Raw genomic sequence first — 20,731 nt, 5'->3', positions numbered from 1 at the left:
CCCCAGTAGACCAGTGTATACACTGGCTGGGCCCTACAGCAACACGCTTGTCCCACTAACTCAAACTCAAACCTGCAGGAAACGCTAACAAACTCGTCTCACTGATCCGAGGAACGGCTTCAGGCCATTCAGGCTCACAGTTCATCAGGCTTGAAGCCGTCAGGGCGGAGGAGCAGAGAGAAGTGACTTGAAACGATGGCTATGGCGCATAAACAAAGAAATGTTGTTGTTGCGGCTCAGCGGAAACCTCAAGGGCGAAGACTTGTCTTCTTCTGCAAATCTGTGCAGACAAACGGAGACAAACCTCAAACGCCGTTGTCCTAATAGCTTGAATTTATTTCACAAAGCCACCAGACACAACACAAGCGTAACATGTAGTGAACGCACCGTCGCATGAACCCATTCAGCACTGAAAAGCAGAATATGAGATCAAATACAACAAATCTGTAGAGCATGAATGATAACCAATAGGCCAGTTTGTTTCAAATATATCCGTCTTTACTTTATTAATGTACTGTACAGTATTTCATTTCCAAAGTCTCTATCACACTATATGACAATAATGGCTATCATTTACTACAAAAGTTGCATAAATAATTTAAATGTGGAAATAAAAATAAATATGCAGTTCTTTCTTTTCAACGGTCCTTCTTTGTGAGTGGAAAATGCCCCCCCCCCCGCTTCCCTCCATCATCCCCTTAAGGTGAGCCCCACACAGGTGAACGTGGCCCGCGTGCGTCCCTCCGCTCAGACAGAGCCTGTCCCAGTCATTACGTCAGGCAGAGGAGTCAGAAATGAAGCAAACCCGGGTTCATGAGGCGGAAACAGCCCGATGCTGTATGGAAACGTGGACACTTGCGGTGGAGTCAGCTGCGCCCAAGACTGGGCACTGCCCCTTCCACTTCCTGCCGGATGTCACCCGTCAGCACGATGATAAAAACTGAATTATTGTCTCGCTGCTGTCTTTCCTGTTTGAGCTATTTAAGGAACGGCAGCGAAGGACTGGAGGTGTCTGGGAACTCGCACACGGCGGATGGAGCTCGGCTGCCGAGGGTTAATCGCTGGCTTTCGGCCCGTGGCTAAAAGGAATCTAGTGAGTGCTGGACGACCATGCGGTTTCCTGATGCCTCCCTCACACATGCTGGGTGACTCCAGCAAACAGGAAGTAGCTGGAGGAAATAGCTTCTTATGACTCAAATCTCATTTAGTAATTGAGGCGTCACAGGAAAGCCCACGGCCACGTGGACCTTCTCTGCCTGGCTGTGGAGCGGCGCTGCAGCCTGAGGCCGTCAGAGGCCGCGCGCTCTGCAGACCTGTCAACATCCCGCCGCCGGAGCCCCACAGCTGCCACCGACTCCAGACGGAGATGGATGAGAGCCACTTTGGAGCGGAAACGCGCCTCAGCTCCGAACGGAGCCGCTGGATGTTTGTACAGATGAGCGCCGAGCCTCGGGGAGGTCTCGCTATGCTTTAAAGAAATCTGCGCGAGTGGAAGACAGAGCCGAGCGCAACGAGTGGGGCGATCGGATACGACTATGATCCGACGTCCTCTGCGCCGACCAGCTAATTTGTCATGCAACGATGCTGCGCTCGCTCCCAGCCCAGCACTAGCTTATGGGTTCGCTCTCTTGAATTCTCTTGCATCTCCTCCCGGTTCGGAGGAGACATGTTGGTGTGTGTGTGGCGTGTGTGTGACTGTGCGTGGTCTCTGTCCCTGTTGCTGCTGCCGGTCAGTACGCGTTGCCCATCACCGGCGTGCTGTTCTTGTTCCGATCCTGAGGCCGACTGCGCTTCTTGTTGCGCTGCGCCTTCGGGACCTCTTTGGCCACAGACTGGTTGTGGTGGGGCCTGAAGCGCTTGCACTTGCAGGCGGTGACCACGCGGATCTTGTAAGTCCGGGCGGTGCCGCTCGGACACTGCAGCTGGACCCGGCGCGTCCGAAAGTGCGCGGCGATGCAGCGGTAGTCCGTGGCGCCGCTCCGCCACCACTTGCCGCGGCCGATGGAGTTGGGCATGAGGTGCGCCGGCATGCACTGGCCCGAACACACCAGCTCCTTCACGGGTTTGGCACTGCGGCAGGACCCGTCCGTGATGTAGCGGGTGGAACGCAGCTCCCTGCAGCTCATCTCCGAGGCACCTGGGTTCAAGAGCAGGATATCAGTTACTCTCGTGGCCGGGGCCCAAAGCAAACACTTTGAAGCGGACATTTTGCAGGTTAACGGCTTGAGAGCCGCAGCTGTGTCTTATTCTAGAACGAGCTCACATGACTTATTTATCAGTAATGTGGATAAAGAGCCATAAGCCAGACTGGAGGTGCCGGCCCGATACTGGCTGTAAGCGTTCATCCACCAGGTCAACCAGAAGCGCTTGATTTGTGACAGCGGCGCAGCCCAAGAAACACACTCGAACATTTGAACAATTTATGCATTTAAACGTTTAAGCCAATGAGATAAAATCAGGTTTCTAAATGTGATTCATGGTCAGATCATTAGCTGATGACGGGGCCTGACAAAAGAAATCCAGCTGGCAACAATCAGCTGATAGCAAATCCAGACCAGAGGGCCATTAAACAGCTCAATCAAACCTAATGGAGGTTTGGGCTGGAGGAAAGAAGTTGGCAAACAGCTTCGGCGCTCAGGAAATATATGTGGTGATGGAAGAGTAAATAGCTGTCTGCTTATTTTGAGGCAACACAGCAACTGTACACTGCAGAGGACGCTGGGCATGAGCCAGACTGATTTGACAAAACACTTAGCCTGTAATCCTGTATATGAGCTGCAGGTTTTAACAGTCGCATGCATGAGTTACTGTCTCGTGTTTGTTTTTTTACAAGCCGTGTGCCGGGGGGGGGGGGGGGGTCGAAGGAACTGCTGGTTAAGAAATGATACACTCAGAGAGGGATCCGTTTTCCTCTGTGGCTTTCTCTGCAAAGAAGGGCTGAACAAAGGATTTATGTGAAGGGACTTCCTCCTTTTTCTCTCCACCACAACCTGATCTGCTGCATCCCGAAAAGAATCAGGTTGTCTTGTTGGTCTAGTGTCAGTGTGGTTGAATCGCTGACATTTCCTGTCCTCTCGTCCGTCAGCCTGAACAAACATGACTAATGAGAGAAGCCTGGAACAAAAAGGAGCGGGTCGCACGCCGGACCAGTGAACGGGTCTCTCCTGGGGCGAGAGTCGGGCCTGGGCGACGGCTGGAGGGCGGTGCTCGGAGCCCCGCTCTGACCCCACATGCATTTCACATCCCAAGAACGATCTGGTTCAAGGTGCGGATTCGGCACCAGCGTGCGATTTTGGAGGCGTTAATGTCGTCAGCAGACAGAATCAGTCACACTAACGGAGTCTGACTGGACAAATCCCCCCGTGAGCATTTGTTGTTGTAATGTAATCACTCATCTTCTCCTCTGATCTCCAATTTGAGCCTCAATGATTAAACGAAGCCAAAACCGAGGCGGTACACGGCTGCACACGAGCGTGAGCTTATCCTCCGCCACAGGTGGGAACCATTGTCAAAGGCAGTGTTGCATTTAAAAAGCAATTTACGGAAAGCCCCAGAAGACATCCCCAAACTGTGGGAGCCATGTTGCTGCAATCAAATAGTTATGGTGTAAGTAGAGCCTGACTAATAGTATAAAGAGAGAAGGAAATAACCTGGAAGACAACGTGAAGAAGCTCTTATCTCGCTCTGAATGCCCCACTTCAAATTGAGCAGAGGAAGAAACCACGAGAGCGGCTGCGCGCGCCGCTCTCGCCCTCACCTCCGGGTCCCAATGAGGGAACCGCTAGAAAATGACTGCGGGATTTTAATTTGAAAGGCTGCTCTAACCTCAGAAATCAAGCCTCTCTGTGACCAAACAACAATTTAAATCAAACTTTTGACCACATTAAAAAAAAAAAAAAAAAAACTTAAAATTACGGAGCATTATATTGTGCGTTTTATTTAAATTTGTGGGATCAACGCACGACTAATACAAATAATAATGCGACATTAAGAATATTGTGTCTACATGGTGATAAATGCAATTTCAGGTTACAATATTTTTATAAATGCGTAAATTGTCAAGGTTATTATTTAATCTAGGTCTGATAATTATGGTTATTCATTTTTACGCACAGTCTTTATAATGAAATGAAAAAAACTGCTGTTATCACGTTATTTCCACGCACCCAATTTGTCAAATTGTTTTCAAAGGATCTAAAGCAGGATCTTAAAGTGAACTTACTGTAAGAGACCGTGTTCGGCGTCCGTCCGCCAACTTTCGCCCTGTTATTCATGGAGTTGCCGTTGCTGCTATTCCGTGCGCCGGACGCGTGCGTCGCCTCCGGGCGCGCGTTCTCCGTGTACTCCGGTAAAACCTCCGTGGCGTCGTTCTTCAACACCCTCCAAGCCTTCGCGGCGGTGCAGCACCCCTGGAGCAGCAGCAGCGCCAGGCTGGAGACGACGAGCGCCAGGGACACCTGCATCCTCGTCGTTCGAATGAAGCGGATAACGCGCGCGCGCAGGACGAGAGAGACGCGGAGTGAGGAGGTGCCCGCTTGGACAAGTCTCTCAGTTCCACGGTATTTGAGCCGGCGCGAGGTCTCGTCGAGGCTGACAATTAAAAGGCTTCCACGCAGTGGGAGGGGTCGGACCTGGGCGCAGCGTTCATTGAGAAACGGGGGATGCGGCGAGGTGGGAAGGGATGAGGAGGACGGTGACATGAACCTGGGTGGAGATGAAGAGAGGAGGCAAACAGCGCAAGTCTCTGCGCGGCTGTTGCTGTTGGAGATAAGAACACAAACGCGTCTTCGCCCCCGTAATGATTTCCGCAGCATTACGTGCGTCAAAAGCATTCGGGCGTGTTCAAGGTGATTTATTTGGACTGCTGCATTATGAATCACAGGCTTAATCATTCAGAGCTCACATTTTACGGCCCCGGACAGGAACATCCAGACTAATGGGATGTTCAGCTCTAAAGATAACAGCTGCGCCTCGTTCTCTCCATGTCCTAATTGATTTATTCGTGTTTTTGTTGTGAGAAATCCTCCTGTACGCTGTTCTACAGCAACAAGAGGGAAAACAATATTCCATATCTCCGAATCTGGTTTAAATTAGAAATTATAGCACGCAGGGCTGCATGTATCCAAAGTCCTGGCACCGTTCACATCCCAGTGATTTGAAGAGTGCTGACAGATGCAGACTCTTTCACTCAAACACTGCCCTCTTGAGGGAGAACAAGATGATGGGATTAGAGCTCATTAACGTGGACGTGACCTCTGGTGCAGGGCACGCGGAGGCATCGCTGACGAACGCAGGGACGCGAATAAAAAAAAAAAAAAAAAAACGGAGCCAGACATGTGGATGGGAACAATCTTGGTCGGTATCACGGCGTTGACATGTCGTACCCACTCATTTGAGGCACAGGGATGCTTCCATAATCATACACGTACACTCCCAGGGTCCATGGCGTTTTTTTACAAGCCTCAAATCAGGATTTTCAGCTGTGGCCGACTGCTCATCCATCACATTTGAAAACGGTGAAGGAGTAAAAAAAAACGATAATATCACCAGAATCTTCAATAGCATCAATCGGTGGAGGTGGAGGAGCATTTCGGAGGCAGGCGCTGGGTTTGGCTGATGGAGCCGTGGCACGTACGCGTCCTCCGATGCGGAGCGCGGTTCTCGTGTCACGCGCCAAGACTTTGTAAAGCAACTAGAATAGACGGCTGTGTCCTCCTATTGTGTGTAACCCTCCAGCGCGGAGCTGGTGCCAGATTCTTTTCGTCAACGGCGGACGGTCCCTCTGTCTGCATGAAGCCAGCTCTGATTACAGCCCTCTCGCCGACATCGCGACGGATGTCAGTCACAGGCTCCATTTAAGCCTCTCTGGGTTTCTTTATGGAGCCTTTGGGCCCCGGCCCAGTGTTTTTTTATCATGATAACAGTACAATGAAGCCCAAATAACAATCAGATGCTCACCAGATTGCGAGAAAGCCTCCAGCGACGCAGAAGATGGTGGAGCAGAGTTTTTATGGAAATGGGGAAAAACAGTCCATAAACAAATGGTTGCAGCTCCTTGTGCTCATGTTCAGCGGTTTGAAGTCTGGAAGGTCACTGTACAACGCAAGGAACGTGAACTCTGTTCAGGGCCATGAATTATTCAAAACTCGGCATCAGTCCGGCAATTAGAGCAATACACTCGCTTTTACACACGGAACCAGCAGAACCCGGCTCAGTTCTGGGCGTCGCGCGCACGCACACGCGCACGCGCACACGCACGCACGCACACGCACGCACGCGCACGCACGCACGCACGCGCGCACGCGCACGCGCACACACACGCGCACACACACACACACACACACACACACACACACACACACACAATGGGCCGATGACGTCTTAAACTTTGTTGAGTTAATAGAAATTGAGTTTTATAGGAACAAAAGGTTCATTTTACACTAAGTAACTGTTGACACAGTCAACTGGCTTTTATCTTCTATCACTCAGTCGCTTCTTTGCCTCATAAAACCCAAAGATCCCTCTCAACCTGCATGTGATCCTTATTACAACTTTCAGTCTCGAGCGCATTTCAACTAAAGCCTCGCTCTGTACATTTGTGCCCTGTGGACTAGAAAAACAGTGCGAAACACGCTGTAACGCATGAAGCGCGTATTCAGAACCGGCCGCATGTGCTCCTCAGATGTGGATCAGTGACAAATAGCCCAACGTTCCACTGCGGCGGCAGAACGCGGGCGGTTCTTTCATTCCGCAGAACCGACTGAGGAGCGTTCCCCTCGAACGAGGCTTCGTCGACACGAGAACACATCACTTGTGACGGAACAACGCTGGGTCGAGGAGCACGAGCGGCGCATCCATCACGTCCGCCCGTTTTAACGAATGCATCCGCAGCCGCGACTCGTGCACGAGACTCAGCAGAGACTCGACCCGCTCCTATTGTAAAGCGTGCCCTTGTTTCTAAGTGGAGGTGCAGCGGGAGGTCACAGCGAGGTGAGCGGGTTCTGCGGGGCGAGCCCGCGTCCAGACACGCTAAGCCCCAGGGCCCCGAGCGCGCTCCTGCCTCCACTCTCATCTTTTATGTGGCCTCCGCGCGGGGAAAACACAAGATTTACCGCTGGCTGTTATAAATCAGGCTGCAGCCATATCTATTGTTTGCCTTGGGCTCTTCAGAGGCCCGTCAGAATAGAAGGTCCGCCCGGCGGAGCGGCCTCGCGGCCCTCGAGCGGGGACTGTGGGAACCCGTCTGGCTGCAGCCGGAACCGCGCGGGCCGCAGCCGCTATTCTTAGCGGGGAGAGGAACACAACAACACAAACAAGGCACCGGCGCTGTCCGCTTTTAGCAGCGCGGGCCGTCGGCTGGGACCGGTACGAGCGCTGCGGCGCCGGTACGAGGAGCGGGTACGAGGAGGACAGAAGGTGAAGGAGGTTCAAGGAGGGATGGACGGATGCTACACTTGTTGTTGGAGGAACCCACACAGGCCCAGTGGGCGTGGACGCTGCATGTGGGCCTGAATGAAGGCTCTCCCACCTCCTCAGGTCCTCAGGGGCTGCAGCTCCTCCTCCATCTGAACCGTGGAGCCTGGAACCAGGGAGAAAGGACCTCTGGCCTCGCGCTGGCGCCCAGATGAGCGCCGGTCCAGCGGATCTGTCGCATCTGAGCTGGAAGCGCGAAGCGTAAACACTGGACGCCGAGACAAACAAACACACCCGTGCACATGCAGAGTGCATGAGCTGCTGCTGCTGCGCGTCTGAGGAAGCAGCTCGTGGCTTCAGGCCTCTGATCCGTGTGTTGCTGCACTTTGAAATGAATCCCCCTCCACTCTGATGCAGCCATGGAATCAAACTGGAGCTATTCCTGTAATCTGTAAATGTCAATAGTTAGATTTTCTTCCATCTAATCCAGAGCCCAGGGCGTCGGTGACGTGCGCCGTCATGTGTTTGTGTTTTATTAAACATTACAGCTTTTTCAGAGCCGCGCTATCAGGTGCCAAGTGACGGCTGGTGAGAAAAAAAAAGCTCTCACCAAAGCCCGGCTTATAAAAATATCAGCATAAGCGAGCTGTGATATATGTAGGTGGTGAATGAGAAAGCTGGTGCCGCTCCGGGCCGCGCTTATCGTGTTACCTCTGAGCGTCAGATCTCCCAGAATGCTTTGCAAGGTGTGCCAATTAGGCATGAAAGCACCAACAGGCGGCAGCTGGAGACAAGCAGCACCAGCTCTGTCTGCTGATTGGGTTATTTCATTTTATAGGATTAATAAAACAAGCTAACTGGCACGTGGCCATAATCCAGGCTGATTCGAGCAGGACGAGGGGCTGCAGCTTGTTGTCGGGTCCAGGACCACCCACTGTGCAGCTTCCTCACAGTCCGAGCGTCGCTCTGTGCGCAAACGCTGCATCCTTTCAAACTGGAACCACACGTATTCTTAGTACATGACACAACGTCTCTGGAGCCAGAAGCCTAATGCTGAATATGAGCCATATTCAGTACGTTATGCACTTTTTTAAATAGAAAACACACAGTATGAAGAGTCACCTAACTTGAATACATTCGCTTGAATGCAGGCACTTTCCGTCTTTCTGCTCCTTCCTTTCTCGGTTGCTGCTGTCGTCTCTCTTCCTCCATCCTCAGATATTTGCATGTTTTTGTCGTCCAGGTCTTTGTTGTGAACTGGCGCTACATTAAATGAAGTGCTGCAGCGTGGCGCTAACACGCAGCAGGTGACGCTAATTGAGTGAGCGGCCCACGTGGAGCCCATTAAACCCGAGCATCAATCAGAGCCGCTTCCTGTAAGCGAGCGGGCAGCGACTGTTTGCGTTGCTGAGGCGGACGCGTCACTTCTCCGCGTCTGGCGAACAATCAAAGCAGATAAAAGAGCTGCAGCGACGTCACCGACTACTTTCCACGACTGTTAACTGTCCCCTCGCGACCGCAGCCTGTTCTGGATGGAGGATTCCACCGTTTCTGGACGCCGCGTTCCTGTTAAGTGTTTGCGTCTTTGTGGCCGCAAATCGAGCGAACTGTCGCCGTTTGTTTATGCGGGTTTATTACGGCGTTGTCTTCGTATCTGCTGCTGGGATGGACGCGTGAACGCTCCCGGGTGCGCGCACGCGCAACAGCACCGCGGGCCCACGCGCTTGGAAGAAGATCTGAGGCTTCCTCGGCTCCAAAGCCCTTCTTCCCTTTCTCCTTGTTCTCAATATTTCCTAATAATTAGCGCTGCGGCGCAGATGTGCGCAGATGTGCGCCGCTCCCCCGTCGCCCCGCTGATTCCATCCTCCTCGACCTCTGGGTGGGAGAGTGGCACATCAGGACAGCGTCATGTGCTTTCTATTTGATAAAGCCATTAAAAAGCGAGGAGCGAGATGAAAGTCGAACGAGGAGCCGTGGAGAATTGAGGGCAACTGCATTTAAAGATAGGTTGATGAACCCAAACACGTGTGCGGGAGAGAAGAAAAGGGAAACGCAACCGACCGTGTGGACGTTTAAAAATCCACCTCCAGGGCCCGGAGGGAGGCGGGAACATGAGTCAACGGGCAATAAACGGTTTCAAAGGCCAGAAACTACAGCGAGATCACAGGAGAAAACGCAGGTTCGCGAAAACCAAACATGTCCTAATTCTGTTTGTCACCAAAGGCTCGTTTCCCTCATAAACAAGTATCAAACACAAGCGTCCAGCCACTTTATTCAAACATGACGAGTGGCTGAGGCCCTTCATCCTCTAAAGCGTTTCCATCCCACGTTAATCCACTCCTAGTCGAAAAGCAGTGCCGTTTAAACGTCTCCCCCCTGAATCGCCACTTAAAGCGTCACCATTCAACGTGACTGCGCCGGTTCCGGCTTTGGCTCCGCCGCCCCGCATTGCTGGAATAAATGGCACTTCATCACGCGGCGTTTGAGGAACAAGCGTCCAGGATTCCGTTCCACGAGCCGCACAGGGGACCCATAACCTGCCCCGTGCCTCCGCGGTTCCGCTGTGTCCCAGGTGGATGCTGGAGCTGGCACGTGCCTCCGTCATTCACCCTGCACCGGTGGATGGAGGCAAATTAACACGCGGGGCCTTTTCGGCGCAGATCTGTTTGTTTTGAAAGCGAGGAGCCATAATTAATCAGCTGTTCCGCTGATTGAAATTCTCAACTCGGACTGATATTGAATCCAGCCAGAGGAGGGAGGTCCCTGGTTTGCCGGGGGGCCCCGGAGGGAGCGCGCAGCTGCTCCGCAATAATTGCTGTGCAAAGAACCGTAAAGAGAAAGGTCCGGAGCAAAAGGTAGGATGAGGAGCTCCATTTGCTCGGAGCCCTCGCGGTAACCCTGCAGGACGTCACGCTGTGTGACGGCTCCATCCCAGGTGTGCCGCTCGCTCTTGTGAAACAGAACGTAGCATTTGCATCAACACTTGGAAACTGGACCTGGGAGACCTTCCCTCGCTCTCCGTGTCGTCTCGTTCCCACACGTGGAGCCTCCTCGCGTCAGAGAAGAGGTTTGGCTCCACCTGGTGGCGACACTGAGCAGCGACGTCCTAGCTGTTAGCTTATAAATGGTAAATCCCATTGTCTGTAATTATTAAGCTACAGAGCTGATTATGAGGAGTTCCTGTTTCATACGGTTTTTATTTAACTTTAATTTTCAGAATTAATTAAAGATCATTTAAAAGCTTTGAGATTCAGATACTCATTTTTTATTTGACTAAAGCCCAAACTGTGTCCTGCTTCCCTGATTGTGTCATGTTAATGCTAATTGAAGAAACACCAGGTGTCAATGTTGTGCCCTTTACTTCAAACATGTCTGAGCTCTTGTTCTGATGGGAACATGCAGTAACAGGCCACTCGAGATAAGATGTTAATACCTCAGCCATTTATTTCTTAAACATAAGAAAGAAGGGGCATCTCCAAGGTAAGAAAAATAACGTCGCAATTTAAATCAAGTGCACTTCATCGATGCCTCGTCCGGTCAGGGAGCCGCCGTCCCTTCATGTGGCGTGAAGTGACAGACTGGAACTGAAAACGTACGCAAGGAACCGGTCTTTCCCGTAAGGCTTCGGGTGGGTGCTGTGTCCTTACTGTGGCGATGCATTCGTCGAGTCAGTGGCATTAAAATATGTACAGATATGACGATCAGCAGCTCATTGAACGCCGCGACATCTGGGCATGAACAGCAAAGCATAAGTGAGACAGAAGAGGTGCACTGTGTGGAGGAGTCTGCTCCTACTTCACACGAGCCAAACTAAGTTTCCACACAGTTTTTTCTACTGAGCAAAACATCACCCAAAGATATTAGCAAATCATTTTCATGTGCTTTTCTGCAACAACACTATGAATGACCCGACTGGTGACTAAGAGAAGCCCTGTGAGTGAATCACCCGCCGTTCTTTGACTCAGCCCACAGGAACATTTCCATCTATCCACGAAAGACCCTTTTATTATTGGTGGAGAAAATTAGTGAAGTTACCTCACAACAGAAAACATAAAGCAAGTATTACTTTGAGTAATTTGGAAAAACACTTCAGATCCAATATGAAACAGCTCTACTTGCTCGTTAGATGCAGCGTAACGACCGAGTAGCCACTCGGGTTATATATATATATATATATATATATATATATATATATATATATATATATATATATATATATATATATATATATATATATATATATATATATATATATATATATATATATATATATATATATAACACTATACATTAATGGCATTTCACGTTAGACATTCTGGATAATACACAACGTATCTGAGTAGAACCCACAATTGATGCTGGCACTTTGTTAAACAAAAACCACAACAAAGTTGACTGATCAGGTTACAGGGTTTCATAGAAATGAATGTGATGTCAGTATCAGGGACTAGACAATAGACTCAAAATCACAAAGTATTTGACGATTAGTCAAGGAATTGTTGGATTGTTGAACAGCAGGTGGCAGTGTTTATCTGTTACTGATGCATGCAGGGAAGCGGAGGAGCTGCTGCAGACGTTTAGCAGCAGGTTCCGTGGACAGAAAACTTCTACTCCAGCTGTCGTGGCTCGATTCGACCCGTGGGCAGGTACAGTGGGTGCAGGCAGTTAATGCTATGAAGTATCTAAACCCTCGTCCTGGAACAACTTCAGTGACTACCAAATCTAAACAGTGATGAACATCGTTCGTTTCCATGGCGACAACAATCACAAAAGGCCTCTGTAGGACGCACAGCAGGTCACTTGGCACGATCTGAGCGTATTATGAAGCTGAGGGGGAGCAGAGGTGCAGCAGGTGGCTCTGCCACACTGAGAACTGCTAGATGCCTTTCAGCATTGTTTAGGGCTCACGAGGACGGATTTGGACACGTGCACTAAGTTATACGTGGGAATTAGTGCGAAACATCCGAATGGAATGATCCGCATGCATCATATGCTGCCACCTGCAAAAATGAGAAGAAAATAAACACGATGACCTCATGCCTCAGCGTCGCAGCTGAGCCCGGAGGAACCCGTCAGCTTTTGCTCAATTGTGATAAGAAACATCACAATTACCCAGAACATCGACATGTGCATCATACGTGAATATTAATGCACATGCGTCGTAAAGAACCGCGAAGCCGAGAAATGAAGGCGTTATTGGAGATATACGATAAGAACATGATATATAAGACATACGGACGATACCTACACGTTATAGACACATTGCTCAGACATTCATATATGTCAACACGTAAATATGTATATACAGTATTCATGTATATAGTCATATGTATACAGATATATTAAAGGAGGGATAAACGATGATGTGAGACAGTTTCTAGTGAGACGCTGGAACCTCAGACTCCTCTCGCATGTGTACAAACCTCACACGGCTCCAAATGTCTCAAACACTTCAAAACCAGCGCCAGGTTTTAAAAACGCTGGCGCCAGGTCTACTCTACAGTATTATGCCCAGAATTAAATACGTTAAATATATACATAGATGTGTGTGTGTGTGTGTGTGTGTGTGTAACTAGAGCCTGGATACGTCAGCTAGATGTGATTACATTCTACAGTATATATCTGATTGGGTATTGACATATATCGCAATGCTTTTGTACAGACAAGGGATGAGAGGCTCGGTGGTTGGACCCTGCGTGTGCATACAGCCAGGCTGGTCCAGAACCTATGACACACTGACCAGTGACTCATGTGCAACTCAAAGCGCTGATGGAGCGGTGGCGTCGGATGCTGTGTCAGGCCTTTGGCAGTGGACGACTCTCGGGCAGCAGACGGGCGACATCCCGCGTCTGGAGCGAGCGGGGGCGCGGAGGAACCGGTGCATCTGGCGCCGGCGCTGCTCGGGCGCGTTCAGAACCCAGGGCGTGAACGCTCGTCTGCTGGGACTTTTAACGCTAATTTCTTGGCGATGCCGATCTTCAGGCAACGCATCAGGAGTGTGTGCACCCCTCGTGTAGGCATGTGTTGAATAGGAGGCTCCGTGCATGTTGCGTTTTGGTGCATTGGAGTGTTTGTGCATTTATTTGTTCGATACCTAAGTAGGACATAAATCATTTTAAGTGTTGCCTGCGCAAACAAATCTGTTTTTGTGGAATGTTTGGGAATTTTACTCCATCCGTTCGCATGGATACCAATATTTCGGGGTTTGTCTGGAATTTGTGGATCGCTCCTGCTGGCGGAGGCATCACTGACATTCCCGGCAGTGGAAAACTATGGAATGATTGTGCTATAATCCGGAACGATGGACCTGCGACGATTCGGGCCGATTTCAGAAATCACAGAATCACGTTTTCGGCCCCGTCGAGTTGTGGGAATTGAAGGAATGTTTTAAGATGGAGGCGACGAGCGGGACCGACGATGGGAAAGGAACGGGCGTGTGTGGGTGAAGTGTGTGCAGGGAAATGCAGGAATGAGTTCCCTCACACCCCGGGGGCGTCGCGTGCTGCTGGTCGGGGCCGTCTGAGAGGCGGCCTGACGGGCGGAGACGGGGGCGGGGCTTCATTTGCCCTTCAGTTTGCCCACCTCCCCGTTCAGCCTGCCCTCCTTCGCCAGCCTCTCGTTCAGTTGGCACAGCTGGCGGAGGAAGCCGTCGTTGGGGCCGATCTCCCTCTTGTGCCGCACGGTGGCCACCGCCAGCCGGGCGTCCATTCTGTGGCGCAGCATGAGGTAGGCCACCACCATGGTGGGGGAGCGGCTGTAGCCCTCTCTGCAGTGCACGTACACCTTCCCTGGAGGACGGAGACGCAGAACAATGGGATGAGAGGCGGTGCAGCTTCCAACGCACATATACTGTACATACAAGTCAATGAAACCCAGTCAGATTTTAAATATTACTGATGTTATTTTAACGCATGGCTCCAGCAGCCTGTGGCCTAAACCTTCCAAGGAGAACGTACGGACGTGTGAATAAAACCCATATTTGCTTTTATTCCACTCTCGCTGAACCGTGAACGATCGGTAAATGTCAGGAGCAAAGTGTGGGAACGTCGGGGTTTATCCGGAGACTGTGGTTCAGAAACGAGGAGGAGAAGAAAGGGAAAACAAATTAAAGAAAAGGAAACAGAAGAGGCCGAGGGCGTTTGGGGAACACATGCTGCGGCCGGAGCTGCCGAGCGAAGCAGATTCTGCGCCAGCAGATGCAAATCCAGGACCCGACCTCCGCTGCAGACTTGGCAAAGGCGCTCGTCTTCCCCGCGCCCTCGACCTCCACAGCGGCACGGCGCTCGCTGGGCTCTTCAGGCTTTTTCCCCACAGCTTCTCGTCTTCTGTTGTTTGTGTTTCTATAAATATATATAAAGAACGTACAACTTCATCACAGGGAAGCGGAGACCCCACGAGGGATTTCACTTGGCAACCTTCACTTGGTCTCGGGTCGAATCTGCAGACTCTGCACTTTATTTGAAACCGGACCCGTCTCCGTGTCCCTCTCGGCGTAGGATCATCTTCTAATCTCCGCTCTCAGTTAAACTACGCCTCCAGTACCCGATCAGCCTGTCGGCTGCGGACCCTCTCTCCTGTATCCTTTTGTTGGACGTGACATCTGCACCTCAGGCGTTCCTCTTCCTTTCATGCATCATTGTCAACTAAAACGTTCTGGCTTCCACATTTAAGTGCACAGAAGGAGCCTTGGTGTCTCTGCGGCCTCTAACATGGCCACTATCTCACAGCAGCTGTGACGTCTAGCAGACGCAGCACAGCTGCATCGATGCAGCTCCTCATTAAACACCCTGGACGTGTGACCTTTCGGTCCCAAATGTCACAGATAATGGTGCATGTGGAGCGACACCAGGCGGCGGCTCCTCCCCTCCCATCGTCCGTTGTTACAGAAGCTGCCTGCGCCTGATTTACCACAGTGTTGGTGCCTTTTGCCAAACTGCCCGAGAGTTAAGATGCTTTTCGGTGTCAGGGCTGACAATAAATCCATGCCGTGAAATACAGGGTTCAGCACACTAATTAAACGCATCCCTCATCTGGGTGATAAATGGACTAAATTGCAGGGTTTGGAGAGCTACTGTAGGAGAGTTTATTGGTGGGGGGTGGGGGGAGTGGGGGCTGCAGGGATTGATTGTTTCTTCAATTTTTCAGGGATGTGTTTCATTTTCTTTGTCTTCATATCATTGGGATGCGAGCTACAGGTGCTAACAGGAGCATGCTGCGTTCAGGGACGTCGTCCGATGGAGGAATTTGGAGGAGCGCGTCAGGTTTATCTGGTTCATTAAAGCCGCGTCAAACCTCGTGCCCTTCGTTTGACAAGCAACAAGCAGGAGCTTGTTGTCGTGTGCCAACGCAGGAACAAATTCACCTTCAAGCTGGAGCCGCTGAAGTGACGAGGCAGCGTGTTGCTCTTTGATCCTCTGAGGCGCCGAGGGGCTTTTAGGCGAAAACACGCAACCTCCTAGATCCGAGCTGCAGCGCTACGACTGCGTTTCATCCGTGGAGTGAATGAACATCTGGACCAGACCCACCTTTGCCATTGTTGTGTGCGAGGGCCTTGTCGATGAAGTCAGCCCCCTCCTCGAAGAAGGCACTGAGGTTGAACTGCTCCGTGTCGTTGGCCTGGATGCCGTGGTACGCGATGCCCGTGCCGGCGTAGAACTCGGCGCTGGTGTTGACGTGCATGAAGGACGTTCCCTCCGCCACGTTCAGCACGTGCGTCACCCCGAGCTTCTGCAGGCGCATGGTGTTCTGGGCGACGAACCTGCGCCCAGAGAGCAGATCCGGGATTAGAGCACGACTTGCAATAAAATAAAAAAGTTTGTGGAGTAGTGAAAACTTAAAGTCCCTCTGCTGACAAAGTGATAAAAGCCCAAACGATGAGGACACTGCAGCAGAACAAGACATAAGAGACTAATAACAGCAGCGGCGCTCGCACCTGACACGTACTTTTTGTCAGGAACAGAGTGTGTCAGCACCATTTATTTTAAAGTGATATTTTGACAGTGTGGGTTGCAGCTTCACAGGAACTGAACACTCAGTCTCTTGCGCTGCCGCCAAATCCAGGATCGGCCGCGGACGCGTAGAAACCCAACGCATGTCGACTTTAAAGGCTGCTCCGCTCGGTCGGCTCCATTGGGACGAAGCCGGGTGCAGTTTCTCAAACGCGCGCGGTCAAACGACCTCCGTGGAGCGTTCAACGCGTCCTGACCTTTGGTCGTCAGGAACAACAAGCTGTGCAAGCAAACAAACAGCTGTGTATAGGACATCACGTCTGAAATAACTAAAGCAGGTGGAAAATGCCCTCCTCTGTCTGTCCACTCAAGGCAGACGGTCGCCCACATCCAGCCTGGTTCTGCTGGGACTGTTTCCTCCACTGTTGCTGTCAAATTGTAATTAATTACATGTAGAGGTTCGCTGTATGTGGGATTGGTTGGGTTTAGTGGTGTAAGGTCTTGAACCTTGTAAAGTGCCTTCAGGTAACTTTGTTGTGATTTGGCACGACATAATTAAAACTGAATTCATGTCTTCATCCCCAGCTTCATCTCCATCAGCCACCAACCCTCTCTCCGCTTCCCTTCTGCTCCAACAAACCCCGTCTTGAAGAAGCACAGCGCAGCCCATTGAGCTGGACCATAAAGGGATAAATGCTCCGAGCCACAGGCCCCGTCCGGTCCAGCGTGGCCAAAGCAACTGTTCATCGATTCCCTATAAAACACCTCTTTTGTATATGCTCACTTGGAGTTTATAGAGCGTTTCGTTTCACTAATGAGGCGAACGGGGTCGCGATGTCGTGCCCTGTGCTGCAGAAGGGGAAGACGGGACGAGACCGCATCCTAACAATAGTACAAACACAACGAACATCATCTGAAATTGCATAAAAGCTAAAAGCATCTCGTCCGTATCGGTTTTACTCCCGTTTGGAGCCGGGGATCGTATTTTCCAGCTAAACGCTGCTTCCTGACAGCGCTGTCAGCTTTTACGGCTCTATCTGCTTAAAGTCAATATGAGGCTGTTGAGGCGAGGCCGGGGACCCTGGACGCCGGTCCCCGGAGACGCGGCTGCTGCAGGAACCGATAAAACACCGCCTCCGTTTCACTCCACGGCCATAAGAGGAGGAGGAACTCATCCGCCCGAGTGCCAGCAACACATTCCCATTCTCTGCCTTTGTCTGTGCATATTTAGATTGAACGCAAGCTTTTGCGCTCAGATAAATAAATGCACGTGCACATTTGCTGTGCATGCAACACAATGCGGAGGCAGAACCAGTGGTTCTCCTCCCCTTCACCTGGCTCGTCCCGGCCTCCTCGCCCTGGGCTCTGCAGTCCCACCGCATGCATTATTAAAGAGCAGCTTGACGAGGAGCCCCAGCGTTGGTTAAAGTGGAGCGCCACACCTTACGCCCGCTCAGAGTGCTGACTACAACTGATCCGAACACAATGTCTTGCACATTCATAATCGACTTAGGGACCGGCAGCCATCCGGCCTCGTGCTTTATGTGGAGCAGTACAATAGATCAATGAGCGCAGCCTTAATCTAACATTACAACCATTCTGCGATGTAGCTGCAGACTCGGGATCAGAAGGGACACGAGCAAAGCTGTGGTTTCAGTCTATACAGCCGTTCAAAACAACGCCACCAGGTAAATCAAGTGATTTCATCCACAGGTGGAGGATGGAACTTACAGCAAATATCTGGTTCCACACGGTTTAATGAGTCCGAGTTAGAAAATGCTTGGACCCGTTTTGAGCTACAGGTGTTGTGTCCCAAAACATCCATGTGACAATATCCTAGTTTTAAAACTGAAGCGCTCTTGTTCTATTTAACTGTGTCATGACCTGAAAATGTGATTTCTGCTGCAGAACTGCCTAAAAACGGTTAATTAGCCCGATTCTGTGGGGACGCGATGACGAGCAAGTGTTAATGAATATTTTCAAGGACGACTCGTTTTCTAATCGCAGTCGTTGACCTGTAACAGAAGCGATGCCAGCTCGCTCTGATGCCAGCGACCTTTGAACTTTATTTGGGGGTGTAATGATAGAATAGTGAAATAGTCCAGAGACAATCATAAACACAGTCTGCAGATCAGGCTTCTGAAGCTCTTCCTCACAATGAATCACAAAGCTGGGAGCGCCTTAGAGCCTGAGTCCCACTGCTCTGTGTGATGTGATGGAGAGCGCTGCCAGCGCCGTGGAGACTTGGCCGCTCCAGACTGGCACATTCACATTGATTCTGTTGTAGCACTGAGGTACAGTAATGTGCTTGTATTTCATCCTGCTCAGTGTCCTCTGCTGGCAGCGGCCGGAGCCAAATGACGGGCGGCGCGCAGACAATACGCGTCTCTACGTTTTCAATCCCGTGACCACGGGAAAAACCCTGCACCTCAAAATATCACAGCATCGCATGGTTTGCGATCTTGAGTTAATTTTGGTGTCAGAGGATCAGAACAAATTCATCTACCAGCTGTTAATCTGTCCTGTAAATTAAATGGCATTATTGATACTATACTATATAATATAATGATCAAGCCATTAGTTAACAATGTAATCAGACAATACATGTATGATGATAATAAATCACAGAATTAATATTACAATTACATTTGTCCAACCAGGATGATTTTATTACACATATTAGTTACTGGGGACATACAGAACATCTGCAGGCGGAGCCCACATTCAATAAGGATGGACATTCGATATTCAGATATTCGTTTTTGGCTTAGTCAATCAAATCTGCACACGTTTGTACAGGACAACTGGCTTTACTGGAAGAATCTATGAACAGATGCATGCGCCCGGTTGGCACTTGTTAAACGAGTTGTAAATAAACACAGTAGTTAGAACAGGTCACCAGGCTTACAGCCATGAACGTCGGTGTAACACAGCTGGTGTAACAAGGTGCTTGGCTGTTTGCACAAAGCAGCAATTCGATAAACAAGGTTCAATTCGAGGCTGCAGTTGCAAACGCGACCAAAAAAATGCAGTGATTAAGGAGGATTTTTGCACAACCTGGCAACCCAGAAATATTCGAACTGATGCACTGACCGTCAATAAACCAATTAGTGTGAGTGTTTTATAGAAAAGCGGCGCCGCGACTGCAGTCGTGTTTATCCCGGCGGTTGAATAATGGCAGTAGTGACGGACGGAGGCGCCGTCTGTGTATGTGACACGTCGTTTTCCAGACTGGGTGAAACGGCCGCGGCCGCCTGGAGGGAGATGGGAGCGGCTGGATGGAGACGTGCACGTTAGTGACGGAGGAATGAGCTCTTTGTGTCGTCCTGCACGTCGGGATCAGTCTGTAACTGTAACTAGACACTGGACTGGATCATTCCCACGAACCGTTATTATTAGTATTACGATCCTCACCTGTCGACAACAACAGGCGGTCGCGTCGCCCGGTGACGGCGGACACCGGGACGGAGCCCCGTTGGCGCGCGCCGCGTCGCGTCTGGCGGACGGGGACGCGGGGGGGGGTCCTACCTGTCGTCGCGCGCGCACACACACACACACACACACACACACACACACACACACACACACACACACACACACACACACACACACACACACACACGATGAATGACTCACGCGTTGCCGACGTAGATCCTGGGAAACACCTCGTTGAAGTGCTGCGTCGGGAGGCTGTAGAAGCCGCTGCCGTCGGACAGCAGCTCGTTGAGCCTCTGGACCGTCATCTCGCACGCGGGAGCCGGGACGTGAGGCGGCGGCGGCGGCGGCGGCGGCTGCTGCTGCTGCTTCGTGGGGCTCAGGTGCTTCTTCATGGCGCCTCTCGTGCCACACCGATGTTACACTACAGCCCGAGACGCACGCGACAGGCTCGTGCCATTATCCGGCCGCATTTCACCTCGCACGCGTCGTGCGCTCGCAGTCTTCTGCTCCACAAGGTGTCTGACGAGGCTTTTAGCGACTCCGTCAAGTTTACGGGAGGTCGAAAGTACTTCCGGTAAAGATTTCAAAGTAAATCAATCAGGTCCCACGCTGGTCTATTTCTGGTTAGATTTTCTTTGTAGCTTTATGTTCTCCAGTCTATGCAGTAGAGTGGAGATAACGCTTGTGGAAAAGTTGTATCTCAAATTTTCACGCACAGTCAACTCAGTTCATTTTTTTCTGGTGGCTTTTATTTTGAAGGCACCACTTGACAACTTCTGGTCTGTTCGTTCTTTCGCTTACCTGAAGCTCGCCACTATCCCCAGCAGACGCGCAGTCACACACCCCTGAGAGGATGCACAACATCAACAGGGGACAGTGTGGTGCCTTCACATCTTAAACGTAGACACTGTTAGTTTGAAGACGTAGATCAA

General features: G+C 50.9%; 2 protein-coding genes across 3 annotated transcripts; both read right to left on the bottom strand.

Annotated features, from left to right (window-relative positions):
• Positions 1-476: 476 nt before the first annotated feature.
• Positions 477-9,002, bottom strand: sost (sclerostin). 2 transcript variants are annotated; one of them, XM_041068365.2, is made up of 2 exons: positions 8,541-9,002; positions 477-2,137 (listed from the first exon to the last, which is right to left on the bottom strand). In XM_041068365.2, exons 1-2 carry the CDS (start codon positions 8,623-8,625, stop codon positions 1,731-1,733), a joined length of 492 nt encoding a protein of 163 aa, XP_040924299.1. In that variant the 5' UTR covers positions 8,626-9,002; the 3' UTR covers positions 477-1,730. The 2 variants fall into 2 exon arrangements, with proteins under 2 accessions (XP_040924299.1, XP_028991356.1); XM_029135523.3 differs by lacking the exon at positions 8,541-9,002 and adding an exon at positions 4,223-5,931.
• Positions 9,003-10,832: 1,830 nt separating this feature from the next.
• dusp3a (dual specificity phosphatase 3a) lies at positions 10,833-20,342 on the bottom strand. The gene is made up of 3 exons (XM_029135537.3): positions 19,998-20,342; positions 15,939-16,171; positions 10,833-14,201 (listed from the first exon to the last, which is right to left on the bottom strand). The coding sequence occupies exons 1-3, from the start codon at positions 20,189-20,191 to the stop codon at positions 13,972-13,974; spliced, it is 657 nt and encodes a 218-aa protein (XP_028991370.1). The 5' UTR covers positions 20,192-20,342; the 3' UTR covers positions 10,833-13,971.
• Positions 20,343-20,731: the final 389 nt, after the last annotated feature.

Source organism: Betta splendens, chromosome 19 (genome assembly GCF_900634795.4).
Source record: "Betta splendens chromosome 19, fBetSpl5.4, whole genome shotgun sequence".
Lineage (NCBI taxonomy): Eukaryota > Metazoa > Chordata > Actinopteri > Anabantiformes > Osphronemidae > Betta > Betta splendens.
This window is presented reverse-complemented; position numbering and strand designations above follow the sequence as displayed.

Bases quoted from the DNA above. Each gene is read 5' to 3' on its own strand.
- dusp3a (XM_029135537.3), bottom strand. From the start codon at position 20,191: ATGAAGAAGCACCTGAGCCCCACGAAGCAGCAGCAGCAGCCGCCGCCG. The intron at 16,172-19,997 runs GTGAGTCATTCA...CTCTGGGCGCAG, and splicing joins AGGATCTACGTCGGCAACGC to GTTCGTCGCCCAGAACACCA. The intron at 14,202-15,938 runs GTGGGTCTGGTC...TCCGTCCTCCAG, and splicing joins CGCACACAACAATGGCAAAG to GGAAGGTGTACGTGCACTGC.
- sost (XM_029135523.3), bottom strand. From the start codon at position 4,892: ATGATTAAGCCTGTGATTCATAATGCAGCAGTCCAAATAAATCACCTT. The intron at 2,138-4,222 runs GTAAGTTCACTT...TCTTGAACCCAG, and splicing joins GCCGAACACGGTCTCTTACA to GTGCCTCGGAGATGAGCTGC.